Source organism: Lemur catta, chromosome 18 (genome assembly GCF_020740605.2).
Source record: "Lemur catta isolate mLemCat1 chromosome 18, mLemCat1.pri, whole genome shotgun sequence".
Taxonomy (NCBI): domain Eukaryota; kingdom Metazoa; phylum Chordata; class Mammalia; order Primates; family Lemuridae; genus Lemur; species Lemur catta.
This window is the reverse complement of record NC_059145.1, coordinates 42,583,262-42,611,036: the sequence shown is the minus strand read 5'-3', so window position 1 is coordinate 42,611,036 and position 27,775 is coordinate 42,583,262. Positions and strand designations below refer to the sequence as shown.

Genomic DNA, 27,775 nt, shown 5'->3' with positions numbered 1-27,775 from the left:
CTTGAGCAAAACAAGATGTGCTGAGTCAGATGAACTCAAGTGAGGATGCCTGTGAGTTGCCTGTCCCTGCCTCAGAATGGATGCTGACAACTGCTCCTTTGTGATGGCACATGGTGGCCCGGGCCATCTGGGGACCCACGGTTTTGGATAAGCAGAATCCCCAGCAAACTAGACAGACTGGGTTTATTCATGATTGGTTGAGCCCAGAGGTTGATGTCAGTCTTGCCCACTTGGGCAGAGGTGCACATGTGCACCCATGTGTTTGTGCCCAGCTATTTGGGTCCTCTCTGCCCAACAGGGTCCATAGAGTTTGAGACAGCTTCTGTTCCCTAGTCTATGGTGGGTACCACAGGCACACCCAGACCTTGGACCTGTAGGTGTCCCTCTGGCCCTGTGGTACATGGGTGGGTCTTTCCCTCCCAGGAGAGACACTCTGAAACCCAGGGCTGTTGTCATCCTGATGTCGATTCTCCTGTTCATAAGGACCATGGAAGCATGTGGAAATCCTGTGGGAGGAGCCATTCACACAAATGCGATGCCAAGGCAGGGCTTTAGGTTCTTCTTGCGTGAGCGGGTGGTGACCTCTGACTTTAGCAAGGCCCACAGCCCGGCCCCCCATGCCCAGACATGCACACTGAGGCTGAGACAGTTATGGGCTGCTTGGCGCCCCTGCTGGATTCTTGTTTGGTCTTTCTCGTGGTTATGATTACTTATAAAATTTATATAATACGGGTATTGTTTCTTAAGCAGTTTACATACATTATTTGGTGCTCTCAACAACCCTGAGAGATCAGGGTACTTCTGAGGCTGCTTTGGAGAACCTAAGTTTCTTTGCCCAGAGCCCCAAGTGAGGATCTGCCCTCAGATCCCCCATTGTCTCCACTGCACCGTGTTTCCCAAAACCGTTTCTGAGCTGGAGCCAGAATGTGGTGTAGATGTCTTCTTTGCTGATAATTGTAGTCTTAGCCTGTGAGGTGTAAAATGAAAACTTATACGTGCAGTACCTTCTTGCTGTTTTCTTTTTATTTTCTCTGCTGGAGCATCCCAGTCTGACGTGATTGAGCTCATTTCCCAGGCTCGCTCTTTCCCTGTCTGCAGTGTGGGAGCCTTCATGCAGCTGCCCCTGGCTAAGGAGGGCCCTGGGTTTGGCTCCAGCCTTATAGAGGTAGATGAGACATGACCCTGACCGCAGGAGCCTCCCACCCAGGCAGGGCAGGCACACTCCTCCACCACGTATAGTTTGGTAAGTGCTGCTGTAGGAAGAGACACAGAGTCCCCATGGGACGTGGCTGTTTCTGTGCCGAGCCATCACCCAGGAAGGGCAGGAGAGCCTCAGCCAGCTCCCTGGGGGCTGACTCCCAAATAAGGGCCCTCATACCTCCCTGGAGAGCACACAGAAGCCCCAGAGAAACAAAGCATGTGAGCCCCTGAAAAAGGGTAGGGAACCTAGAGGAAGAGGGAAAGAGAAACACCTGCTACCTTATAAAACAATGATTTAGAAACAAAGAAGGGGCCTGGGAAACTTGGAAGGCCAGGACACACACAAAAAAAACACCTCCATTTAGGGCATTTGGTCTTTTGAGTGACTATTATTGCACACTCAGTCCCTGTGCCCCAGGAGCTCACCAGCTCACAGCGTCTCATCCATGAGACCCTGGAATTAGTCCTCGAAAGGAATGCCAGGAGATGGCCATGGACAAGAGCAAGGAAAGCCAAGCAAGGAAGGAGGCTCAGAGAACAGGGTGGATTTTGCCAAGTGGAAAGGTTGGAGAAAGGGCCCTCAGGCATGGGGCCACCCACAGCCAAGGCAGGGAGGGTGACTGCGGGTATGTGTGGAGGCCTGCCAGAGCACTGGGATTACAGGCATGAGCCACCACACCTGGCCCTTCCTGCTATCCTTGACCTTGCTCTGAAATAGCCCTCTCTTCTTTCGTTTGTCGCTCTAGGGTGGAGGTGCCATGCCCTCCCTGGTAGCACATAGTCGTGCATCTGGAACAACCCCTCCCTTGGTTGTTTGGTCTTTAGGGAAAATAAGCAGCTGTTTTCTGTATCTTAGCCCACTAGGTCAAGTTTTCCAAAATATTTTTTCATTCTTTTCTTCAGTAAACCGAATTCTAAGCTCTACATTACCTCTGGAGAGCAGCCTCTGTCTCAGCCATATCCGTTCCATCCTACTTACATGTTAAACAAGATAAGGGGCCTTGAAGGGGAATGACTGCGTCCCCCTGTTTGGAACGACTGCGGCCCTAGGGCTCCTGACCCTGCGTTCCAGGCCCCTTGCAACACACACCCAGGAAACCCCCTGGAGTGCCCAAGGCAGCCATTTCAGAGGAGTGGAGCCGGAGCTGTGCGTCCTGTGTTCCCTGGGGGCCCTCCCGACACCGTAGGGACACCCTAAAGGTCTGACTTGTGGGCTGTTTCAGTGTTTGTAAGCGGTGCATTCGCAAGATGGACCACCACTGTCCCTGGGTCAATAACTGTGTCGGCGAGAACAACCAGAAGTACTTCGTCCTGTTTACAGTAAGTCAGCTTCCGAATTCTGCCTTGCCCTTCGTGAAGCAATGGAGCACCTTGTTCCTTTGAAAATTCTCAGCATTGATGTTCTTTGCTGCTATTCAGAATTCTGCTTAGCCCCGTAGATCTCTACCTTCCTGCCAAAGATCGCCCTGGCTCAACAAAGTGCCTGTTCCTAAGCCCTTCACTTGAGCGTGTAGAAAATTGATTCAAGTTGATTAGCTATGAGCAAAGGCTGTGTTCTGGGTTCCTATCCCAAGTGTTGGACCTAAGTGGCTCAAGAAGGTAGTTTTAGTGATGACCTCAAATCCTGCATTGCCAATAGGTGGAGTCTATTTAGCACGAAGACTGGAGGGGCCGTTGGCAGTCAGCACCCTGACTTTTCAAGAAGCAGCATGTCTGGAGCCCCCCAGGCAGCCCAGACTGCCTAGTGACTGGGCTTTGTTTCTGGTCTGGTTCCACACCCTCCAGGGCTGGCTGCTCACCTCAGACCCAGGGCTGAGGGGCAGGGACCCTGGGGAGAATCACCAGGTGCTGCTGTGGCCCCCTCCTGGTCAGGCCTCAGCCTAATTCAGTATTCCTGAGTGGGAGGTTCTAAGAGCCCCTGTCCCAGGAGCTTGTGAGGTCAGAGGGTTCTCACAACAATGGTGTCTGCACTGCTTTGCTGTTTCAGATGTACATAGCTCTCATTTCCTTGCACGCCCTCATCATGGTGGGATTCCACTTCCTGCATTGCTTTGAAGAAGATTGGACAAGTGAGTATGTGCCAGGGCTTCCCTCCCTGCTCCAGGGTGGGTGTGTGGCCCAAGTGGGGGGTAGGGAGGCTCTTGGCTTCCTTCATGGTGCCAGGGGCCAACCTCATTTTGTTAGATCTCCTGCAAGCCTATGGACTGAACAGGAAAGGACCGGCAGAGGCCCGAATCTCTCTTCGTGAAAAATTGCAGTCCCTTAAAGTCAGTTCGACAGGTAAAGTAGTCAGTCCGGACCGAGTGTGCCCAGGGAGAGAGCAAGCCCACGCAGGCACAGAGGCGAGTTCGGCTGAGGGGAGCTGTGCTGGCAGAGACCTTTCGCTTCTGTGTCTTTAAGCTGGACACTTTAATCAAAGGTCATTATTTTCCCCGATCTTGCAGAGATCTATTTTTAACTTTCTGGCTAGAACATGGAGTTTTTTTGTTAATTTGGTTTTTGTGGTGGTGGTTTTTTAACCCTTGCTCATAGATTGTATTGATATTAATTTACATTAAGATTGTAGACAAATTCATTCTCTTTAGAAGTATCTTATTTAAATGTGCAAGTGCTGTGGAAGGAACTCCAACCAGAAGATGACACAAATCCTGAAGGAAAAAAAATAGATGCTGGAGGAAAAGAAATGAGGCCAGACCTTCCATACTCACAATCTGTGAGACAAACATCGAGCAAGGACCATCGCATTTCCTCTGTTTTTCCCTCAGCGGGTCCCCTTTCTCATGTCACCATCTTTAGGACTGATGCTCTTCCTGTACACACTGACTTCAGCATTTTCTTGCCACGGTTCCGGTGTAGGCCAGAGTGAGGGGAGTCAAGCGAGTGGACGGTGGGGAGAGGAGAGGAGGGTGGGGCAAGTGGGTATCTGCAGAACTTACCACTCTGCGTGGCTGGGTGAGCCACCAGCAAGTCCCTGGTGGCTTGTGAACACCCTGAAAGTGCATTCGGGCCCTGGGGAGCCAGATCAACTCCGTGTGTGGCCTTGGCCACTTGACGGGGGAGTCCAACAAGCACATTCCACCATCCCGAACACCTCCCACCTGTCATTAGGTTAACAGACTTGGCCAGTGATGGGAGTAACACAGACTGTCAATGAGGCACAATGTCCCTGTCTTTGGAATGGTGCCAGCAGGGACCATTTTATTAACACCTACCAGGAGGCAGGCATGGCACAAAGGGCTTTTTGAGCACTGCTTTGTTTTGCCCTTATTACAAGCCTGCAGAGTAGGAAAGCGCTCCCCACTTTGCATTTGACAAAAGCTGGGCTCACAGAGGTTGAGCAAGTTCCCAAGATCACTCAGCTAAGAAGAGGGCTGCAATTCAAGCCTGGGTATGGAGCAAGGTTTCCAGCCCTGTCTGGCTGACACCAATGGCCAGGGTCCTCCCAGCCACACTCTTGGTTGTCTTCGGTCAAGATTCCTCATGGAATTGGTTTCAGGCACCCAGCTCCTATGGCAGTTAGGCTGGGAAGGCACAGGATGGTCCCCAAAGTGGAGGCCTGAGAGTTAACTGTATGTGACAGTTACTGCCATCACTGCTGGCCTGGTGGAGCTGTCAGGCCACAGGAGCTTGTGTGAGAGGGGCCAGGCAGCTGCCCCCCAGGATGAGGGCACGTTGAGTTGATGTTTGAAGAAGGGTAGGGGGTGGTTCCACATTCCCTAGATCTGGTTCCTGCCTCCCCAAACTCCATTTGTAATTCCTGGGGCCCAGCCCAGGAGGGGAAGGATGCTTACAGCTTTGCCAGGAGGGAGAACAGGCCATGGCCTTGGGCTCTGCCTCTGGCTCTAGGGCAGCCGAGGGAGGTGAGGAGGGGGCAAGTGCCCCCATCCAGCAAGCACCCCAGTGTGCTCATGCTGGGCAGAGGCCGAGCTGTGCAGATGTTCACTCGTGAATTCTTAATCATTCCCTGGTACAGAAGAGAAAAAGAAATCTCAAAAAGCCCAAACTGCTTGCCCAGATTCTTTTGTTGTCAGGCATTGTTCCAAGGCTGGTTGTACAGCCCTGAGCAAAACGAAGTCCCTATCCTCCCAGAGTCTGAAGTGTAGTGGGAGAGGCAGATGTCAAACAAGTACATAAGGAAACGGGTGATTCCACAATGGAAAGGCTGGGAAAGACAGGCAGGAACAGACTATTCGTGGGGCCATCATTGTTACAGCTCATGATCAGGAGTTGATGCCAGGATTCATGCCCTGCCCTGTCTGCCAGACTTAGTTCTTCCCAGCACTGTGCCCAGCCTGTGGCCAGGCAGCAGCTGCCATACTTGCGGCCACCCAGGACCCGCCCATGAGGCCTGTGGGCCACCCTGACTAAGCCCTGCCCAGCAGGGAACCAGGTTCCCAGGGAAACCCGAGGAGACAAAAGCATTTGAGATTAGATGCTTCTCACCCTACCACCCATATGGTGCTCACATTTGACCTCCCGTGCCCTTCCTGCCACTGCTGTGAGGGAGCCAGCAGGGCAGCTCAGAGGGGACACTTACTCCCCGAATTCCCGAAGCCAGAAGCCCGACTGTGCCCTCCAGGATCTGACCTCCCCAGCCAGGGATACTGGCCTGAGCACTGAAGCAAGAGAAACAGACACAACCCCGGCTTGCCCAGCCCGGCAGCTGCCCTCAAGGGCAAGAGTCCTTGGGTAAATAGTGCCGCCCAAGGGGCCTAGCCTCTGCCGCCCCGCCACCAGCTGAGTCCACATCCTCCAGGGCTCCCGTCCCTGCTCACCCCTACCATCTCCACGGCACCTCTGCTTTCTGCTTCCATGGGCCGGGTTTCCGATGTAGACTTTGTTAGACAAAGGATTCTACTGCTTCAAATCAAATCACACCCTAGTCAAAACTCACTGCTTTACAGTGGAGGAGGTGAGGCCTGGAGAGGCTGGGGACTTGCCTCAGGTCACACGCCAGATTAGGGTGGGCTCTTGGGAAGGAGCAGGACAGTGAAAGCGCCTACTCTGCGCGGTGTCTCTTCAGTTGACGCCGCAGCCTTCAGGGCTAAGGGGCCTCAGTGATGCCCGAAGAAGGCATCACTCACACTGTGTTCAGGGCCAAACACCAGCAGTGGGACTGCCCTCCGCCAAGCTTCAAATCCCACAGCCACCAATGATCCTCCACACCTGCCCTTCCCTCTGGCCTGTGAGCAGACGGGGGCGCGGGGAGGGCAGCGCGTCAATAGGAACGCCCAGGCCTCGCCGCCTGCGTGCCGCCTCGCACCCTCCGAGGAGAGGAGGGTCCCTGTGGTGTCGTCAGGCCTCAGGAAAGAGTCCTTCCTAAGTCCTTCCATGTGCCGGGCACTGTGCTTGGCACCAGGGGCGGTGAGCAAGGAATGCTTTGTGTTAGGGGCGGGGAAGCGCGGCTGGGCCTGGGGGCAGAGTGGGAGCCCAGGTGGGGCAGCCCCGAGCCCCGCGTGTTCCTTCTCTTTCAGAGTGCAGCTCCTTCTCGCCACCCACCACGGTGATCCTCCTCATCCTGCTGTGCTTTGAGGGGCTGCTCTTCCTCATCTTCACATCGGTGATGTTTGGGACCCAGGTGCACTCCATCTGCACGGATGAGACGGTAAGCGGGCGGCCCTGCCCACCTCCTCTGCACCCAGGGCCGGGAAGCCAGGGACGGTGTTGCTGAGAGGGCTGCTTGGACCCCCCAGGTGCAGGGCACAGTTCCTCCCTTTGCAGTGACACTTGGGTCTCCTTCATGCTCACACGAGTCCTCCCTCCAGTCCTGGGGCGGCCACAGCAGTTCATGGCAGGAATGGGGCCCAGCAGCCTTGACTGAAAGGCTGCCTTTGTCGCGATTCCTTCCATCCCCTATCATGGCCCCTCCTTACACACTGCTCTGTGTTGGGCACTCCGCTAGGCACTGGGGACACCCTTCCCATCTGGGGGCCACAGGCTTGGTGATGTGGTGGTCAAAAGGGCGCCCTAACCCAGCTGGACCAGACAGGGTCAGCTTTTCATAGGTGGTGATGCCGTGACAGCGTCCTGAGGCCGAGTGAGGAGACAGGTCTGCCTTCCGCCCCAGGGCAGCAGGCTCCTGCCTGGCCCCTGGGTCCTCTCTGCCTGGGTCGGCCCTGGCTCTCGTCTGCCTTCTTCCCACCCCCTCTACCACCTCACAGCCCGCCCACCAGCTCTCTGGGAGCTTTGAAGCTGCCGGCTTGGCTAGACTGAAGCCACTCGCCGGGTTCCCCTGCGGCCGCCTCCTGGCCTTCTTAAGGAGTCTGGAAGCCTCAAGGTGGTCAATCCAAGGTCCCAATGTGGGCGTTTCTTCCTTTCTTGGCTTTGGGGTCCAGATAAGGGGCTCTGGGAAGAGGCGGCACTTAGCTCCAGGTGTGAGGAGAAGAGTCATGAGGTTGTGGGTCCATTCTCATACCACTCCTGGTGTCCTGAAGTCCCCTCAGTGGCAGCCCTCAGCAGGGGTCTAGGGGCTCTGGCGGGGCCTTTGTCAGCGCTAGATGGAGGCTTGCAGGAAGACAGTCCTTACCGCTGTGCTGAGCTCCCCTCCCCTGTGGGTGCAGCGAGGCGGTGTGCAGAGAAGAGAAGGGACAGGGCTGCTGACTGCCAGAGTGCCATTTGGATCTGTGGGGATTCCCGATGGTTTAGAAGGTTAGGGGGCTTTCAGCAACTTTATCTCTTTTATAAGAAATATCGTCACAAAAGAATTCTTGTAAAAATTATAGGCAGTGGTGTAGATCCAGCCGTGTATTCAAGCAGCAAATGTGACCAGCTTCCCTGCATAAGACTTGCAAGGGACCCAGAGGTGACTGTCAGGCCCCACTTGCTGCTGGGATGCTACCGGGCCACACAGGCCTTGGTCTGGGGGAGCCAGAGGGCAAACTTTCATGGCACAGGGCCTAGTTTTCTTCCCTGTCAAGGCCATTCCTACAGGGGTTATGTTTCCTGGAAAGGAAAGGAGAAAGGAACAATGGCCCTGCAGCCCGTGGGACAGGGTGTCTTCCCCTTGCCCTGTGTCCTTCCCAGCTGCCTGGGCTGTGCCCCCAGGCCCCGCCTCACCAGGGACCACAGCAGACACACGCCCGGCCCCGCTCCTGCCAGGCTGCTGCTCTCCTGTCCCTCTGCCCAGGGGCCGCATCTCAGCTGCTGCCCTTTGGTCGGCTGCTCTGGCAGCTGACCAGCCCATCTGAAGAAGGAAGAAGGGAGCAGCTTCTCCCCAGCCCCATTCTGCCTGTGAGACTGAGCAGGGGGCTGCACAGCCGCAGCGCTGGTCTCCGCCTCGCGGCTCCCCAGAGGAGCACCCGGAGACCATGACTGAGGCTCCCTGGCCTGGCCGTGCCGCCCTCTAACCTCTACTAATCCCTTTCCTTCCTCTCTGTGGTGACTTCTCCCCTCACCCGTGGTCTCTCCCTCCCGCTCGACCTCCTCAGTTTGTGTCTCGCCAGCCCCACTAAGCCAGGTGCTTCCTGAACCCCCAGGCTGGCGGGACTCACAGCGCCAGAGCATTTGATTTGTTACTTTTTTTTTGTCTGCAAATTGGTCATGGTAGCTTCAGACTTCCTAGGAACCTATCCCAAAATATCGGCTGTCGTTGGTTGTCACGATCGTGAGCTCCCACCAGCTCTGCGGCTTCTCATGCGAAGCCTTGGCGGCACGCCCATGCACAGCCCGGCTCGGGGGTTCTTAAAAGCCCCTCTGCAGAGCCCAGTGAGGACCCAGACCTGGATAAGACGTGCTCCTTGACTCAAACACACCGGATCGGCATAATCAGGAACAATGGCTTAAGCACCTGCTAATTTTGTTCATTTTCCCCTCCTTTCTTGGAGGTAAATGGGTAAATGTGTGCCCACCAAAAAAAAGTATATTTTTTTTTAGTAATACTTTTTATGAGGAAAAGAGGAGAAAGATGCATTCTGTAGCTAGCTTTACTGCTTTACAAAGGAAGCATGTGCTCCGTTCACCTCAAGCTATGGCCGTCCCTCCCCAGAAACCAGAGCAATGAAGTGCTTGACTGAAAGTATGATTGTTCTTGTTTTCAGGGCATAGAACAATTGAAAAAGGAAGAGAGAAGATGGGCTAAAAAAACAAAATGGATGAACATGAAAGCCGTTTTTGGCCACCCCTTCTCTCTAGGCTGGGCCAGCCCCTTTGCCACGCCAGACCAAGGGAAGGCAGACCCGTACCAGTATGTGGTCTGAAGGACCCTGACCAGCATTGCCACTCAGACACAAACCACATCACAGCACTACCGTCCGGTCCGTTCACATGAATGTTTAAACCGAAAAAGCAAAACAACTACTCTTAGAACCTTTTTTTATGTCTCAAGTAAAATGGCTGAGCATTGCAGAGAAAAAAAAAAGTCCCCATGTTTTATTTTTTCAAAATCATCCTTTCGATTTTTTTGGTGATTGAAGCTGCTCTCTTTTTTTTTTTTTTTAACCCCTCTTTTAAAATCACTTCTCTGGCCTCTGGTTTCCTCTCTGCTGTCTGTCTGGCATGACTAATGTGGAGGGTGCTGTCTCCCGGCTGTGCCCACTTCTACTAACTGAGACGTGACGCTGTGCGTGGATGGACCAGTCGGACGCCTGGTGGGGGATGCGTAGGAAAGCCAGGAGGGGCCTGACCTCCCGCTGCCCAGGAGGCAGTGGCAGGCCCCCCGAAGGGACTTAAAACCTCACCGAAGACGGATGCTTACCCCTTGAGGCCCGAGAGGGGCAGGATCAGGGCAGGAGCCTTCAGAAGGGCACTTGGCACAGTGGCCTCAGCCCCCAAGCGGACACAGTTTGCCTCCTAATTCACAAAATTGGTTGCCTGCCTTGTACTTCGTGGGCTTGAAGTGTGGAAAATGATTTTTGGGGTATTGAGAGAGAGCCGAAAGGGGTCTTATTTGTATTCGAAATCAGCAATTCCATCTGATTATTTGGAAACGTGTGAAGGAAAGAAGTTTTCCAGTTCAAAATGCCTTATACAATCAAAGGAGGAAAAAAAAATTATGCAATTTCAGGCAAGCTCCATTTTCCTTTGTTACATCTACTTCCTCTTACCACCCACCTCCCTTGCCCAGCAAGATGTCAATTAAGCAGTGTTAATTCTGAGGGCCACAGGCACCTGTGCCCAACACACGGCCCTGCCGTCTACCCATTCTCCTCGGTTTGTAACCCTCTAAAGTGGAGTCACTGTCTGATATTTAAGACCATAGGTGTCCACGTACCCATGTCTTAATCTATGTTTTAACCTGGGAGGCTGGAGTCCTGGCACGGGGCTGACGGTGATGCTGGGCCATTACAGCCCCGCGCATTCGCTGGAACTGGCAGGCACACCTGAGCCTGCGGCGCTGAGCTGGGGTGGGCTTTCCACCTGGGGGCACGGCCCGCGCCGGTCTTTGAAGGAGGTGGTGGAGACACTGGGGAGAGGTGGGAAGCGGGGAGCCCCTCCAAACGCAAAGATAGCAAAGCCCAATACTGACCATCTGTGAATTCTCACACATTGATTGTCTTCTGAACGATTGCCATAAACCCCCTTTTTTAGCTTTTGCTTGGGGTGGGAGTGGGGGATAAGGTTTATTCAATCCAGTCCTGGGTAGGAAGAAAGTTAACCTAGCCATGTGATTTTTCAGAAAAGTAAGTGGAACATGCTGCCTCTTTTCAATTCTGTCAGTGCTTCCACATGGAAAGAAAATGCAATAAAATTTTTCCAAAACCTCTTCTGATTTAGCTCTTGTCTCTTGCGACGTTACCCTTAGGGGAGCGCAGGCTGTCCACAGTCTACTTGAGTTTTCTCTGGGTGAGGGTTTCATTGCTCCCTCTCTTGAATGAAGCTTTTATATCTCGTTTTTAAAGGATGTCTATGGTGTCTCTCTTGGACAAACTTGCCCCGCCAGACCTCTCTCCTTTTGCTTTCTGCAACCTGAATGGATTCCTTGGTGGTGTTGAGCTTCAGTTGCTGCAGGAAAAATCAAGTCTGCGGAGTTTGCTCCTGGGATGGGAGGTAGGAGGAGACCCATTTTCCTCTGCCCACCCAGCAGGAAGCAAAGTCCACCACAGGAAATGACTGAAAACCTCCACACACCATTCTGGTCCATTCCTTTGTGGCGCTCCCCTCTCTGGTGTTAAGTGATGAAAGCTGAGAAAGCTCATCCCCCAGACATTTAACCAGAACTCTGCAACCTTTCCAAATGAACTTTGACTTGCCTCTGCTGCGCTAATCGTGCTATAGAGTCAAGGCTGAGATCCTACATCTTTTTAAAAAATGCAGTTTTAGATCTAGTTTATAGTGTCTGTTCTCCACATGCCTTTTTTAAAATTTGCAGTTCACTTGGGAGTGAGCATGCAAGAAGCATGGCTTGTTCAGTGACTCTGGGGCAGTTTAGCAGGATCAGGCCCTCAGGACAGAGCCCGGGGAGGCAGTGCTGCAGCTGCGGCCCTCCCTCATCGCTGAGAGCACACTGGCCGAGGACTGTGGCTGTCATTTGCAACAGGGATCGGTTCCCAGCCTGTCCACACAGGAAGAAAAGGCACCCCTGAGCTCTCGTCAGTATTTCTAGATGTGATGAAAAAGGACATCTCTTGACACAAAGGCCGCCCCGGCTTTCTGCTCGGGCACAGGAGTTCTGATGGCACTGAACGGTGCACTCATGGGAAAATGAACCAGTAGTGGCCAGTCTTTCAGAATGTGGGCTCTGGGGAGTGGATATGAAAAATACAGATGTGGCGTGTTGGATTAGGGGATCCCCAAGTTTCTTTTTGGCTGTCAATTTCAGACTTGTATCATAGCAACCAGACTGAACATGCAAAAGGCTTAGGTCCAAACAAATCGATGCAGATTTGCATGGGCTTGGTGACATCCTGTACACAAAGTGCATTTGGGTAGAAATGCACATGCCAAGTCTCCTTTTGGTCATACCATTTTGTTTTTGTACTACCATACTTCCTTCTTAGAAGAGCCCAAAGTATTACCAGCTTTTGTTCATCTGGCTAGGCTGCTAGTTAAAATCCACCATCCCGACACAGAAGCCTTTCCGATGAGGTAAATTAGCAAACATTAAACACCTACGTGAGGTTGGCATCACACAGAGACTCATCTCTGGGAGGCTGGGCCGGGCTCTCCCAGCCAGGCTAATGGGTTTTAACTTTCTCTTCTTTCAAAACTTGCAGTGCATCAGCTTAAAGGGTGAGCCAGTCAGTAGAGGACAGGGGTCCCACCCTAGAAGGGGCCCTTAAATATCAAAGAAACGTGAAGAAAGAAAGATCTTGCTAGAATCTCTCCCAAGGGTATTGTGGTTCCCAGACCAGCAGCAGCACCTGGAAACTTGTTAGAGATGCACGTTCTCGGGCCTGCTGAACCAGACACTGAGAGTCGGGCTCAGTAGTCCGGGGTTTAACAGCCTTCCAGGTGATTCTGCTGCACACTCGTCTGAGAATCCCCCTTCAGATGACCCCTGACGCCTGCTGAAGGTGTGCGTCCTGTGTGCTGCTGGACTTGGTGCGGGACAGGGTCCAGTGTGCCGACTGTGTGACGGGCAGCTGCTCCCACCGCTGAGAAGCCACTGAGCCCTTCTTCCCTCATGACCGGTGGCCTCCTCACCAAATGAATGCCAAGCAAACACTGAAGCTCTGTTTGAAGCGGAGCCAAATGATTAGCCTGCCCAGCACTCCTTGTGAGTCTCATCAGTCAAACCTACCTCTGGACCACAGGCCCCTTTGGATAAAGAGCCAGAATGGGGAGAGAAAGTAGCACCAGGAGACCACCAGATGGAAGTGGTGGCCGGGGAAAGCAATCTACAGCCAGCAGCGTTATATGAGCCCAGGCATGTGCGTGTGTCCTGGCCTTTGCTTTCCGTCTGGGCCTCAACACCCACATGGCTGCCTCTTTAAATACATCCCTGACCTGAGAATCACCTCCCAGAAGATAAAGAATTATTAGCGAAACAGAAACAAGCCACTGACCAATCTACTCTCAGATTGAAGCCTTCTGTTCCCACTTTCTCCCTCAAGAAAAAAATCCTCGCTGACTTGAGCAGCATGCTCGCCGTGGCAAAGCAGAGAGTGGCCCCTGGGAGCCGGCGCCAGCCTCACGCACGTGCACACTGGCGGGGCTGCTGAAGCTGGCCCTGGGAATCATGGCGAGCACTGCCGAGGGAGCACTGGGGGAAGGCACGTGCTCTAGCATGGACCTAAAGGACGCCCTGAATTTCTGCACATGAGGTGATAATAGTCTTTGGTTCAAATCCCTGCTTGGGTACTTATCACCACACCTGCTACCAAGGTATGACTTTGGGCAGTAACTTCCTTAAGCCTCAGTTGTCTTATCTGTAAAATGGGGATGATAATCCAAATCACAAGGTTGATGTGAGGATTAAATGACGGCAATGAATATAATGTATAGTGTCTGCCATGGTATGGCTTTAGTTGTGTTAGAGCTGTGCTTTTCAAACCATGGGCCACAGCTGTTAATGGTTTGCAACCAACACTTTTTAAAAGAAATTTTTCACCTGCATTACACATTGTAGGATAAGTATTATTTCATGAAACTTTGGGGGCATGTGTGTATGCATATGTTCTGGATTGCAACAGAAAAATATTTCCTGTTGTGGGTTAACAATGTAAAAGTGTGAAACCACTGAAGAAGGAAGACTGTTATCTGGCCAGCTACGAAGAGGCACATTTGTGTGGGCTCTGACTATGTCTGAGGACGTAGGGAGCAGGGAGGCAGCCTCCTCTTGCTCTGGGGGTCCCAGCTGCCTCTGTGCAGAGCACATGCCCAGGTATCTGCCTCCCTCAGGAGCCCTAGTCCTCATACATTCATCCTGGGGTGTTGGTGGCTTTGTTCACAGATCACAGTTCATGTGTTACCCACACAGATTTGGGCCAGAAGGCCCAGGTCACACACACCCTGCAAGAGGTGCTGGCGTAAACCATTGCCCGCTTACCAGAAATCAACCACTTTCATTCTCGTGAGCCTAAAGTGGGTATTACTGCTCCTCTGCAAACCTCAAGTTTAAAAACTGTGCTTTCAAGACACTTTTAAATCCACATAGAACTCAAAATTCAGTTCTGCCAGGAAAAAGCAGCCCTCGGGCCCTTTTTATACATCAGATTCATTTGGAGGCCGGTCTCAATGGCTCACACCTGTAATCCTAGCACTCCGGGAGGCCGAGGCAGGTGGATTGTTTGAGCTCAGGAGTTCCAGCCCAGCCTGAGGAAGAGCAAGACCCTGTCTCTAGTAAAAAAAAATAGAAAGAAATTAGCTGGACAACTAAAAATATATAGAAAAAATTAGCCGGGCATGGTGGCACATACCTGTAGTCCCATCTACTCGGGAGGCTGAGGCAGGAGGATCGCTTGAGCCCAGGAGTTTGAGGTTGCTGTGAGCTAGGCTGATGCCATGGCACTCTAGCCCGGGCAACACAGTGAGACTCTGTCTCAAAAAAAATAAATAAATAAAATAAAAAAAGATTCATTTGGAATATTCTCTCCTTTCGAAACTCAAAGTCGACACTCCTTGAATGTTTATCCACTTAACTACTGAGAAAATTTGGTAGGCAGGCCATGTTCTGTCTGGAATACTTATGACCTTGTTGAAGAGCTCAACATATTGTAGAAGTACTGTGTATACTTGCTACCTTTGAGTATAATCCAAGCGTGCTCATCTGGGAGCATGCCACATGAATGGAAAATAGTAATCCGGTGGGCTCTTGCTTTCACTCCCCTCTACAGCTTTTCTCTGACCTTGAGCTCAGCACAGGCAGAGTGGGGGTTTGCAGCAGAATTGGAAACACATTGGGCAGAGAGAAGACGCTAGTTCTAGTCCCGGTTCTGGTGCATAACCAGCCAGATGAGCTTTGGCCACTGTCATGGCCTCTTGGAACCTCATTTCCCCATCTGCCAAGTGTCAGGACTAATGTCCTCCTCCTCACAAGGAGCCCTCAAGACTGTGAATAAGTCCAAGTCAGCGTGGATACAGCCAATCATTTCTGGGTGTCTCCCTGTAGCCTGGTGTGCCACGTGGTGTCCCAGCTCTCATGCCATCAAGTTAAAGGATACTTCTTGACAGATGATCACCCAGGAAGGGAACACAGGCTCCCCAAAGCAAGTTAGCTCCGTTGGTCGTTGCTGCTTCTGCTGGGGAGGGAGGCCTGGCGAGGGGCAGTCAGGGGCAGTCGTGACCCACAGGAGGGTCCCTCAAGACTGTGTCAACAAGGCCCATTTTCTGAAACAGCTTTTTTTGATCTAATCATAAATGTAACACCTGCTCATTGGTGAAAACTTGGACCGTGTAAGAAGTTTACAGAAAGAAACAAATTATCTAAAATTCCATCCCCAAAGGTAACCACACAGACAGGTGTTCCAGTGTCATGTAAACTGTGCTAACGCCGTTTTTTATAGCTGCATAGCGTTCTGCTTTGTTGAATTATTTACTTAGCCATCGTTATTGGACATTTCGGTTGTTTCCAACTTTTCATTATTATAATTCAAGTGATCGAGTTTGTACTGTGTAAATCTTTGTGTCTCAGATGATTTTTTATTTTTTAACTTTCTACTGTGAAATAATTTCAGACTTACAAAAAAGTGGCAAAAACAGTACAAAGAGTTCCCCTGTGCCCCTCAATCCGTCTCACCAAAGGTAAACATTTTATACAACCATAGTGCAAATATAAAAAAAACCTGGAAATTTACTGACACAACATTACTAACTAATCTGTAGGCCTTATTAAAATTTCTCCAGTTGTCCCACAAATATACTTTTCTGTCCCAGGATCCCACGTTGCATCATTGTGTGTGTCTCCTTAGTGTCTTCGGGTTTGTGACAGTTCCTCAGTCTTCCTCTGTCTTTCATGACCCTGACCTTCCTTTTAAATTGCGGTGAAATCATATAACATAAAATGAACCACTTTAAAGCTTACGTTTAGTACATTCACAATGTCGCGCAACCAACGTGTCCATCTGGTTCCAAAACATTTTCATCGGACTTTGACGCTTTAAGGTTACAGGCCGGTACTCTCTCCTTCAGTTCGTGTTTGTCAGATGTTTTCTCGTGACGGGGCTGAGGCTGTGTGTCTGGGGCAGGAGCACCACTGCAGTGATGCGCGTCCTCGGTGGGCCGCGTCGGGAGGCAAGTGACGTTGATGTGTGTCGTATTCATGATGCTAACTTTGATCACTGGGTGAAGGTGATAGCTGCTGTAAATGTACTGTCGTTCCCTTTGTAATTAGTAGGTATCACATGAGGAGATACTTTGAGATCAGATTCTTTAATTTAGAGTTTTTTCAAAAGTCAAGAAACTTACATCGCTGAGATGGTGTGGGAAGAAAGAGTGCTGGAGAAGAATTGGCCTAGGGTATGGTCAGATCTCAGATTGTGTATGTGCCTCAGTTTCTCTTTTTGCATGACAAAGGATTATCCCAGTTACGTAGGATCTTGTGTGGAAAAGAAAACCTAGAACTAGGTACGCAGAGATCCTTCTGAGGTGCCACTGAGTGATGTGAAAGAGCAGTGCCATGTCCAGCAAACCCACAGCAGATTGCCCTGGCTTCCAGCAGAGACGGAGAAAGCAGCGGCCCCGCTGGGGTCGAAGCCTCTGAGGAGGGCGTTGTGGGCCTGGAGAGGTGGCCGGGCTCTGTCTTTAGCCCCTTTGGGCTTCTCCCCCACTCCAGCACCCTCTGTCTGAGTCACGGCCGACACCCAGAGGCAGGTGAGTGGGCAGCTTGGGAGAGGCCAGGGCGTGTCCGCATGAGCAGCCTGAGCCCAGCCCTCACGTCCCCACAGCGACCCCGTGCATGTTGGCACTGGCTGTACCTGCGTCTGCTGCGTCACCTCGCATGTTGTTTGTGTCCCCCGCTCTCCCCTTAACCCCTTCCTCCTTCTTCATGCTAAGTGTGCGGCTCCTGCCCTGGGGGGAGCGGCCCAGAAGACTTGAGGAGGGGTCACCGCTTTCAGTGGTCTCAGCGGATGGGCGCCCGGCTCGTGCCCGCAGAGGCCTCGCGCCTGTGGCAGGAAGGGGAGGGCGGGTGGGGGGAGGCGGGCCCTGCTTGCTGCGCCCCTCCCCGCCGCCCCTGCCCACACTGGCGGCCCTCGGGGGGCCCCTGGGCCACAGCGGGCTGTGCTCTCTCGGGGCTGGGCGTGGGCAGGGGGTGCAGGGCCCCCCCATGCTGACATCTCGATCCCGTTCTCCCCGCAGGGCATCGAGCGCCTCAAACGAAAGAATCAGCCCAGGCAGCGCGCGGGCAGCTGGCAGTCGGTGAAAGAGACCTTTGGTGGGGACTTCTCCCTGAACTGGTTCAACCCCTTCTCCAGACCGTGTCAGCCAGAGATCCCCAGTGACAAGGACTTGGTGCGGCAGGTGGCATCGCTGTCGGACACCGACTACGCTGAGACGACGGAGGAGCAGTCAGAGGAGACGAGGGACGAGGACTCTGTGGAGGTGACAGATGAATAGATGCTGCTGTGGGGAGAGAGCCGAACAGGAAAACATGCCTACCGACCTCCCTACGGGGGTTTTGGCTACAGGGGCTCGTGGGGGTGACGCTCCCAGCGCCCCAATGCCTCCCTCAGGCCCTCCGCCGCCTCGCCACCCCTTGGAGCCCCTCCTCCTCCCTCTGTCCACGTGGGGCCACATCTGGGGTGGGGGTGGCCTGGGGACAGCAGAGGAGGATGGGGGACTTTCTCTGAGTTCACTAAGAAGAGTCTGTCCCGAGAAGGATTGCCAGGAGCCATTCTCCAAGGCAGGGCGGCTTGCACAGCTCTGCCCAGTAAAGGAAGCCTGACCAGGGTGGCCCAGGGTGAAAAAGGGCTTTTCTCGGGCTTTCCTTGAGACTCCTGTCTTCTCTTGAGAAGACTGGGGCCCTGGGCAGGGCTTCCCCCACTGCCTACTGAAATTAGGAGGGAGATGTGGCTGCCACAGCTACCTCCGAGGGGCCAGGCGAGGTCTGAGAGGAGGCTGTACACACACAGGTGGGACACGCCCAGCGTGGACACGAGCCTGAGTTAGGATGGTAGCACCAAACATGAGCTCCTCTTCCAAAGACACTGGAATCTTCACTGAGTCAGACAGCTTGGAGCTGTCCCACCTGCGGCCGCGGACCTCCCCATGCACAGGTGTGGGTAGGAGAAGGACCTAGTTAGAGCTACTGGAGACTTGCTAACCTCCCCCATGAGAACTTAATTTAACTTTCCCTGTCGGAGGGAATCGGATAGCACACGTGGGTAGAACTGACCCGAAATCCTGCCTGTGTGTTTTAGGCCAGTTTTCTCAAGACGATGCCCGTCTTGTCTCTGAAAGGATGAGTGTGGCCCGGGCCTGCAGAGCGATGAACCGGGAAGACAGACAGAGGCAGACAGACACGCACTCTGCCAGGATAACCTGGACCCTAGTCACCCCTCTTGAGGCTGGGGAGTCTGTGACCATCACCACAGGTCTGAACAGGGGTCCTGGTGCTCCTGAACCCCATTCCGGTGGTTGGTTCTGCACAAAGTCCAGCAGAGGCGTTCACATCCCAATTTGGTATAAGAAATGGATTCCCTACCCCCCTCCCCGGCGTAGGCCTCTGTTCTTCTCTTTGGGCCGTTCCCGTGTCGCCCGGCGTCGGCAGAAGGCAGGGCGCTCAGCAGAGCCTGCCCACGCCAGTCGCTGTGTGGGGCCCCTCTTCCAGCTCCAGGCGAAACGGCGTGAGTCTTGGCCCAGAGGGGCCGTGGCCCCAATTCAGCGGGGCAGAAGGTCAGTGTTTGGCCTTAGGACACTGAGAAGGGAGGAGGGCCAGGCACTGGCGCAGTCCTGGGGAGCATCCTAGGCCGTGCCGTGAGGGCGATGGTTCTGGCAGAGCGACCCTCTGTCCGGGAGCGCTGCTCAGAGGGGCCAGTGCTCACACAGCCTCCCCTGTCCTGCCCTTGCTCAGAGCTCTCCAGTTGTGTCCCACGAGAAGGGTGACGGCAGGACTCCAGCGTCAACAGAGCAACCAGAAAGGCCGGGGCCTCCACTCCCACCTGCAGGCCCCGTTTCCTGGTCCACATCAGCGTTAATATTCAGTAATGACCGTGGAAGGAGCCGAGTCAGCTCTAGAGGCAGTTAACTCACTCTAGGGGGGAGCCGTCCTCTGACTGCGCAGACCCCTATTTGTTTTCCTGACCCGGAGGCAGCCCTGGGCTGCCAGCGTGGTGGATTGTGTACCAAAGAGACGGCAAGGAGGCCAGCAGGGCCAGCTCCCGGAGTCCCCTAGGAGGCAGCAGTTAGAATAAGGGGAGAGGGTTTGCCAGTCACTGTTTGCTGACATCAACCTCTGTGCTGGGTTCAGGCCCGAGGTCAGAGGTGTCTGCAAATCCGTATGACCCCTGAGAAACGTCCTCGCACGTCGGGGTTAAAACTGCCCTTCCTAGGGGCCAGCTTGGCCGGAAAGCAGAGGTACTCACCAGCCCCAGACCCAATTCTGTTTTCAGGTTGGTTGCTCTGGAAAGGAAGGTTGGCGTGGGGAGGCATTTTGCGTGCACACAGGCAGACCCTGCCCCACTGCCCCCCGACCCCACCTCCATGCTAGACCTCAGCCACATCCGTCCGCCCTGTTCCGGGAGGTGCTGAACTGGGCCACAGCCAGGGTCAAGTGGGCGACAACTTGTCCAGTATCCCGAGCCCTGTGCCCCCACACCAATGACACAGTGGCCTTCTCTCTGTGGTAGCTGTTGACAGCATAACATTCTGCTTAGCCTTAAACTGAAAGCATCGCAGCTGATGTCAAAACAAGATGAGGACTGATAGGGAGGGAGGCTGGGTGCAAACCTTTGCCTCTGTTTGAATAAAAAGCTCTTTGCTCAACCTCAGTGGCTAGAGTCTCCTGTTGTCAGCTGATCCCAGTCCAGAGCCTTGGGCAGTGTCCTTCCTCCTGAGGCACCTGGAGGGCCCCTCTAGGAGAGCCCCTGTCCTCCCTCCCTGGTGTGGGAGACAAGTGAGTGTCGTGCGGCCTGACCGCCTCTCGGGACTGGCACAGCGCCGCAGGTGACTGACCAAACCCTTCCCTGTGCGTCACCACCCTCGTGGTATTTCCAGCAGAGGGAAATTGAATCACCTTTCATTCAATAAGCATTTATTGGACACCTACTGCATGCCAGGGAGGTGGGCATTTGGGGCAAGGGTGACTAGGATTGAGGTTTTTGGACTTGGAGGGCCTGAGACGGGGAGGATGACAGGTGTTCTGCCTCTAAATGTCTTGTGAGTCGCACACAGAATGACCCTCATTCGGGCTACACACACCTCTGCTGGGGTGTGTCCGGCTGAGGTTACAGCCTTTGAGAGGGGCTGACGTCCTGAACAGGCAGAACAAAGATGCCCACCCCTCAGAGAGACCCCCTTGACCTGTGAAGGTCAAGGATGTGACGGCTCCCTGTGACGGCTCCCTGTGACCACATCCCCCCAGCCCCCCCCAGCACAGGATACTTTAAGAACCTTTTGGCATAAAGAAAAAAGGACTCGGGGACCACATAGTCATTTTGAAGTGGTCAGAGTTTAATTAAAAGCATGTTGATCATGTGAGCAAGTCTCTGTAGGGCAGAACAAGGAGGAATGGGCTTCAGTTAGCAGAGAAGGGCACAAGGAAGCGGCTCTTCCCCAGGGTGACACGGCCCTGGCACAGACCCCTACTCAAGGGAAGAGCAGGCAGACAGCGGGGCCTGTGCGGAGAAGCAGGAGGGCCTCCCCTGCCCGGGCCTGCCTGCTGCTCCTGAGGCTGCTGAGAAAGGACACCTGCCCCAGCTGAGAAACCAGACCTCAGGAGAGGGGGAGCCTGTCACCTGGCCTGGTGGCTTCCCGTGGGGCCTGCCAGCTCTGTCTCCAGGCTCCCCCTGGGCCTCACAGGGTCACCAGCACTAGTGAGATGAGGCAGTAGCCAAGGCCAGGGGCTTACCGCAAAGTGCCCTTGGGGTTCTGTTCTGTACCCCAAAGGTCAGGAAGGGGGACCTTTGTTTAAATCCTTCTCCTCAACTGGCCAATCCTCTCTGGCTGACCTGGCCGCCCCCCACACCCTGCGGTGAGGCCCACGGGGCCAAAGACAGCTTCATTCCAAGGTGATGGGCTGGGGGCAGGGGTGCTGGGGTAGATTTTACTCCTTGGCTTGAGCAGGCTGAAATCGAGGAGAGGGAAGAATTGAAACAACAGGCTCAGCAAATTCACTAACTGGCCCAAGAGCCATAGCCCAGAGGGTTCTCAAGCGGAGCCCCTCCTGCAAAGGGAAGGGCACGGCTGGTGGAGACTGGGGAGGGCACGTTCCAAATGCTGCTTGGAGGAGGCGAGATGTTTCCAGTGTTGGAATGTGACAGTGCAATGTCTGCTGGGACCAAAGTGGAGAAAGTTCAAGCGCAGTATGGAGGGGGCGAGCCCGGGGCAGGGTACCTGCTCAGCATCCCACTGCCCAGGAGGGCTGTGGCCACTCCTCGTCTCTCCCTCCTTCCCTCCCTGCATTGGTCTCCTTGAAGGATCATGATCTTTACCCATCAACACCATGGCTCGGCTCAGAGGGGCCGCTGGGTCACCCACCACCAGAGAAGGTCTAGGGACCTCAAACCTGGGAGACCAAATTCCTCGCGAACTGAAGGTGCCTCGAAGGCTCACCTAGACCCACGGAAGCACAGGGGCCGTGGAGTGGGCTTCAGGTGCCACAGTTTCAAGCTACATGAAGTTGTAGGAGGCGGAAGACAACCCAGCGTCAGTTCGAAGGAGCCCAATGACGTGGCCACCATCTGGGCACTTGTACTCACAGGTGACAGCATTCTGGTCCCCGTGGAACACCGCCTGGGTGCTGATGTCTTTCCCGATGCTCACAGTCTCCACTGGGACGAGGCGTGACTCCTCTCGCCCCTCCACCAACTCCACCCGCCAGGTGAGCGTGTGGCCGTCACCTCTGAGAAGAGGAGCTTGGTGTGGCAAGGCCCACAGCAGGAGGGACCCGAGGGGAAGCGGGACAATGGCTCTCAGGGGGGTTCCCTGGCCCACGCTGCCGAGACCAAGTGGCGGCAACAAACCCCAACCCGAGCAGGACTGGCCAGCACGCTGTGCTCAACAGGCACCTGGTGCTCCTCTGCTAGGCCACCCTCAACCGTTCTGAAAAGAGGGCCACCACTCAGCTGTGACTTGGAGAGTGCAGGGAAGCCTCTGTCCAGTAACGGGAGGTCACGCTGCCTCTTAAACTCCTCCCAGCACACCGTTCCCAGGGGAGCAGTCACACAATCTGGGTCTGGCTCCTGGCATCAAATCGTGAAGGCATGTGACCTCGAGCATGTCACTTTAGCTCTCTGTGCCTCCATTTCCTAGAAAACCGGGGAGGAAAACAGCACTCACCTCACACGGCTGTCGTGAGGCTCCCATGACCTGACACGGGCAGAGCGCTCAGCATGGCGCCCGGAACGTGTGCAGGCTGTTGCCGCGGGCCTGGCCCGGTGGAAACACGCCCGTCCTGAGCGCGCTCTTAAATCCCTGGCGCGTGGAGAGCGAGGTCCCTTTATCAGTCCTTCACAGCTTAGTGAGAAGTGGGCAGCCAATCCTCAGTATGGGCTCGGTTTTTCCGGGCATCAGGCTTTTAGCTTCCATTACCTTATTGAATCCTCAACACACGGGCTCAGCTCCCTCCTTTTCAAGCAGCCAAACCTGTGACTCCAGTACAGTGGAGGCTCGGGGCCCAGGAGAACTCGACTCCCAACCTAAGGCTGGCTCTGCCCCCAGCTCGCGGACTGGCCACGGCAGCCCCACTCTCCCCCTCTGGCCTTGTCTGTAGGGTGAGTGGGTTAGGTGGGCTTCCAAGGACCCTTTCTGGCCAAGGAACAGGGTTTCCTCTGTGTCTCAGGCAGATGGTGGCACAGGCTGCTCACTGCCTGGTTGCCATGGCTACTGTCCCCACCTCAGCAGATGCTACTGGAACTCCCTGGATAGAAAGAGCCCTGACGCAGAAAAGAGCTGATCTAGGCCGGGTGCGGTAGCTCACGCCTGTAATCCTAGCACTCTGCGAGGCCGAGGCGGGAGGATTGCTCGAGGTCAGGAGTTCGAGACCAGCCTGAGCAAGAGCGAGACCCCATCTCTACTAAAAAAAGTAGAAAGAAATGATTTGGACAGCTAAAAAATATATATAGAAAAAATTAGCTGGGCATGGTGGCGTATGCCTGTAGTCCCAGCTACTCAGGAGGCTGAGGCAGGAGGATCGCTTGAGCCCGGAAGTTTGAGGTTGCTGTGAGCTGGGCTCACACCATGGCACTCTAGCCCAGGCAACAGAGCAAGACTCTGTCTCAAAAAAAAAAAAAGACCCAAGGGGATCTGGGAAAGAAAAGCAAAGGACAGAAAGACCCAAAGGTAAAGCAGGGGGAGGGGAGGAGCCCTGGGCCAGTTTTCTTTCCTAATAAGTAAAATAAAGCAAGGTCTCCAAAGTGAGGTCAAACTTTTCTCCTCGAGAATACCAAGGGAATGGACAGACCCTTCTCAATTTGAAGAGTCCTAGCCTGTATGACGTCAGGAAGGACACATGAAATTGGAGTCCAGCAGGGAGCAGAGCAGCTGAGAACCACACTGTGGGCAGAGCTGGCGGGCAGAGCCTCCGCGCCTGCCTCCTCCACTCCAGGGACTTCAGCTCACCCCAGCTGCTCCCTCTTAATCAAAAATGGAGGAAAGAATTAAGATTTTTCCATACTTGGTCATTTTAACTTATGAAACAGTATTTATTAACTCAGTTTTCCTTCTCTTGCCATAATACATAAGCGTGACACAGATGGCCTGGTACATTAGCATGGAGTTGTCAGAAAACCCCACCAGTCACTGGTCTACAGTTAAGTGACTGGCCTCTGTCAGGCAATAGGACTATAATTACAGTGTGGTTTCAAGTTCCATGCTCAAAGCAGACCAAGCCCAGGATCTCCAGCATCTGCCAAACTCACTGGGGCAGGCCTGGGAGCAAAAGAATCAAAAACACTGTACAGATTATGAGGAATGCTTCAGGCAGAACACTGCTGTGGTTGTACTCCCCTTACAGAAACCAGAGCTGTCCACCCTCAAAGCTGCTCCGTCAGAGGCCTGCCTCCCTTGGGAGCAGGGCTGGCCCAAAGGCCTGGCCGGTCTAGCATCTCCTCTTGGCTGGTGGTCAGAAGGCTGCACACCTGGGTCCCCCTGGGAAGCAGTCCCACACGCCAACCCAAGGCTGGGCCACCATCGTTATCTTTCCAGCTGGTCTGTCCAGCCAATTGGCGCTACTGCTGCTTGTGTGGAAGGGTCTTCCAGGTGGGCGGGAGCTTCCTGTGGATCAGGGTGAGTCCGCAGAGGATGAGGAACACTCCTCCCCACCACAGCACCTCCTGGCACTCTCCGTACAGCACATAGCCCAGGAAGGCCTGCGGGTCAGAGACAGCGGTGAGGGACCCGACTTCAGTGGCTGGGCACAACCTCACTGCCCTGGGGCTGACCTCCTTCCTAAGGAGCCCAGAAGGATAGGTCTGGCGCCAGAAGCCTTGGGCTTAAAACTCAGCTGTCACCTTTATCAAGTCGCTCCATTCACTTCTGTCTCACCTGTACCTCCTGCATAGCACTGGATCCCAGCAAAGCACATGAGAAAGGCCCAGCTGGTACCTGGTGTTCACTGACCCATGCTGGGCCACCAAGTCCTTCTTCCCTCAACTCAAGACTCACTGGCTCAGCTCCACCATGTTAACTTCCCATTACAGAGGGAAGAAAGGTCTCCAGGAACCTCGACCCTCCACATCTCATGCCTGAGGGCACAGAACCCTAGGACATAGCCAGGCTGCACAGAGACTTCCAAAGGAGGACTCCATGCCGGAGGGACATCAAGCAGATAGGCTTTTTACACTCAGGTTTCATTCTTATCTAACTAGAGAATTCCTCCATGATTAGAGGAGCAGCCATCTAGGAGTCAAGCCACTGTCAAATCTGTTTCAGTTCCAGTCCTTTTTCCTGTCTGGGATAGCAGGGGTTCCCCAGGGACAACTCACCCAGAACCCAGGTTTAGGATCCTCTGGCTACTCACCGAGCTGAGGATGTTTGAAAAAGTCACTGTGACAGATGCAATGGCTGAAGACATGGAGAAACTGAGGCCCCGGCTAAAGAAGGTCCACATCAGGGAATTGGTGCTTGCCATCACTATGATGCCTAAGACGCACAAGCCTACGTTCACCTGCAGGAGAAAGTGTCACTGCAGCCACATCTGCCCTGGGCAGCGACCTGCAGCTCCCCCCTCACAGCACACCCAGGACTGCGGGCAGCCAGGCCCCTACTAAGGTCGCCACAAGCCATCTTACAGGTGAAACAAACTCAGAGAAGACACTTACTTGGCCACCTTGCTGGCCATGTGACCTTGGGCAAAAGCAAAATGCTAATCCCCGAAACAGTATTTTCTACTGAATAGTCCCTTATTGGTCCCACAGCGACCAATGCTTGAAGATCAGTTCCAGAGGGACAACTAGCTATTATTTGATTGGTAGTACCAGTAAGTCAGGGGTAGAGACCTTACTTCTCTGGATCAGGTAAAACAGGTAAAATTAGCCATATCTGTCCCCCATCTGCATCCCCTAATCCTGAGCAGGTCACAGCCCATTCCGGACAACCCCCCCCACCACCACCACCTCAGGCATTCTTGAGCTTTACTCTGTGCGAGGCCTTGTGCTAACTGGGTTTTGTGTGTGTGTGTGTGTGTGCTTTTTGTTTAGTTTAGGGGTTATTGTTTTTTAGGCAGGGTCTTGCTCTGTCACCCAGGCTACAGTGCAGTGGCAAGATCATAGCTCACTGTAGCCTCGAACTCCTGGGCTCAAGTGATCCTCCTGTCTCAGCCTCCCAAGTAGCTGGGACCACAGGCATGTGCTGCCACACCCAGCAACCGCCACACCCAGCAAATTTTTCTTTTATATATATATATATATATATATATATATATATATATATATATACACACACACACATTTTTTTTTTTGTAGAGACAGGGTTTCATTATGTCGCCAGGCTGGCCTTGAACACCTGGCCTCACACAATCCTCCCACCTGGGCCTCCCAAAGTGCTGGGATTACAGGCGTGAGCCATGATGCCTGGCTCCTGTGCTAAGAGTTTTAAGTGCATTCCCATTTATTCCTTAACTTCATTTCACAGATAAAGAACCAACGGCATTAAGTATAACAATCTTCCTAAAGTGCCACAGTGGTGAGAACCACTAGGATTCAAACCCAGGCAGTGTGGCTCCATGCTCTTAACCAGGACACAGCCCTACCCAGGGAAAACACCACCTGAAACTGTTTGACTGGTGATCCCAGGCATCACTTTGAGAGGAAGTTCTGAGAAAAGTGAGGATCTTTAGAAGGCTCCTACACAAAGGATATGCAGATTCCTCTGCCTGGCTTCAAGTTAGAAACCTGCCTGCAGACAGGGCTGCTAACTCGGGATGCTGGACTCATCTAAACATCATACTTATTTCTTGTAACAGTTTCCCAGCAGCTTACTATCTAGTGTCTTCAGGAAGGGTGCTTTCTTATAATTTACACAAGGGCATCATATGGGCCAGGAGCAGCCTGCTTACATAAAGAATTATAACCACCTGGTTCACAACTGAAAAGACTAAAAAGCTTCAGAGCCCACAGAGTCACTCATTTTACCTTAGACCACTTACCCCAAGAATTACACCCAGCAGGATCCTAACCTCAAGCATGGCAGCTCCCACCGGAATAGCCCTAAATAGTCTGAACACTGTCTAGGTCAGGGCCCGGGCCCAGGCTGGAGATGCAAGGAAACTCCTTTAGCAAGCAGGGGCTGCTCTATGACTCAGAACAGGAAAGGCAAAGAGGTACACCTTAGCAGACGTGGGAAGGCAGTTTTGAAGTTTTCAGCGTCCGGGAAATGTCCAGAATGTTTCTCCTAGTATTCCTTTATACGTAGGGTAACCCAAACTCCCAATTTCCCTGGCAGTAGGGCAGACTGGTCAAAACACCCGTTAATTACGGAGTAAAGAGATGGGCAACAGGTTTCTCACCTTAAGAGTCACGTGGAGAGAAATGCTCAGGCACAAGGGGCTTAAAATGAGAGGTAGAGGGTGGATGTAGGAGGTGTAGACTTCCCCGAGAGCGAACTAGCCCAATCGGAGGAAAGATTTTAGGTGCCTGGTAAGGGAGGAGGCCTCAGTCCCCGACGTCTCTTACCGCCTACACTGGACGAGGGTTTGGTGCGACTGGAGTAGAAGGATGCTCTCCCCCCAGCTGACCGCAGCGCCGGGACCGCAGGGCAGACCCGCGGGGTGAGGCAGCGCCCTGCGCCCGCAACCCCGCCCCTGCCCGGGGGCCCGCAGCGCCCCTGCCCCGCCCGTTCCCGCCCGCCCGCCCGCAGCAGCAGCGGCGGCGGCGCCCCGGGCTCGACCTCGCTGCCGAAGGCCAGCTTGGCGGAGGCGGCGGCCAGGGCCCCGAACGCGCCGGCGCACAGACAGTTGAACACGCCCCAGAAGCGGCGCCGCATCGCGCCCGCCTGGAGGTGCGGGGGAAAGTCGACGGGGCTGTCAGGGTAGGCGGTGGCTGCCACGGCGCCGCCCGAGGGCTGCGGCTTCCCCGCCATGATGCCGGCCGCCGCCGCTCCGCGC

General features: G+C 53.9%; 2 protein-coding genes across 9 annotated transcripts in view; one reads left to right on the top strand and one right to left on the bottom strand.

The window, feature by feature from the left end:
- The window catches only part of ZDHHC3 (zinc finger DHHC-type palmitoyltransferase 3), a 50,772-nt gene extending 30,774 nt beyond the window's left edge, over positions 1-19,998 (top strand). For 2 of the 8 annotated variants that reach the window (XM_045530883.1, XM_045530882.1), the window contains 6 exons: positions 2,424-2,520; positions 3,188-3,269; positions 3,385-3,480; positions 6,675-6,805; positions 17,374-17,616; positions 18,435-19,998. In XM_045530883.1, coding sequence (XP_045386839.1) covers positions 2,424-2,520; positions 3,188-3,269; positions 3,385-3,480; positions 6,675-6,805; positions 17,374-17,616; positions 18,435-18,479 — 694 coding nt within the window. In that variant the 3' untranslated portion in view covers positions 18,480-19,998. Of the gene's footprint in view, positions 1-2,423; positions 2,521-3,187; positions 3,270-3,384; positions 3,481-6,674; positions 6,806-9,236; positions 10,901-17,373 lie in introns of those variants that run through there. The other 6 variants (XR_006729930.1, XM_045530885.1, XM_045530884.1 and 3 more) reach the window with 6 other exon arrangements.
- A 3,857-nt stretch (positions 19,999-23,855) lies between these two features.
- On the bottom strand, positions 23,856-27,775 carry TMEM42 (transmembrane protein 42). The gene is made up of 3 exons (XM_045529804.1): positions 27,559-27,775; positions 25,193-25,339; positions 23,856-24,542 (listed from the first exon to the last, which is right to left on the bottom strand). The coding sequence occupies exons 1-3, from the start codon at positions 27,748-27,750 to the stop codon at positions 24,402-24,404; spliced, it is 480 nt and encodes a 159-aa protein (XP_045385760.1). The 5' UTR covers positions 27,751-27,775; the 3' UTR covers positions 23,856-24,401.

What these genes read in the sequence shown, in the direction of transcription:
- TMEM42 (XM_045529804.1), bottom strand. Translation starts at nt 27,750, where the DNA reads ATGGCGGGGAAGCCGCAGCCCTCGGGCGGCGCCGTGGCAGCCACCGCC. An exon ending in AGCTGGCCTTCGGCAGCGAG is followed by an intron (nt 25,340 to 27,558) that starts GTCGAGCCCGGG and finishes TTTCTCCTGCAG; the next exon opens with GTGAACGTAGGCTTGTGCGT. An exon ending in TTTCAAACATCCTCAGCTCG is followed by an intron (nt 24,543 to 25,192) that starts GTGAGTAGCCAG and finishes TCTGACCCGCAG; the next exon opens with GCCTTCCTGGGCTATGTGCT.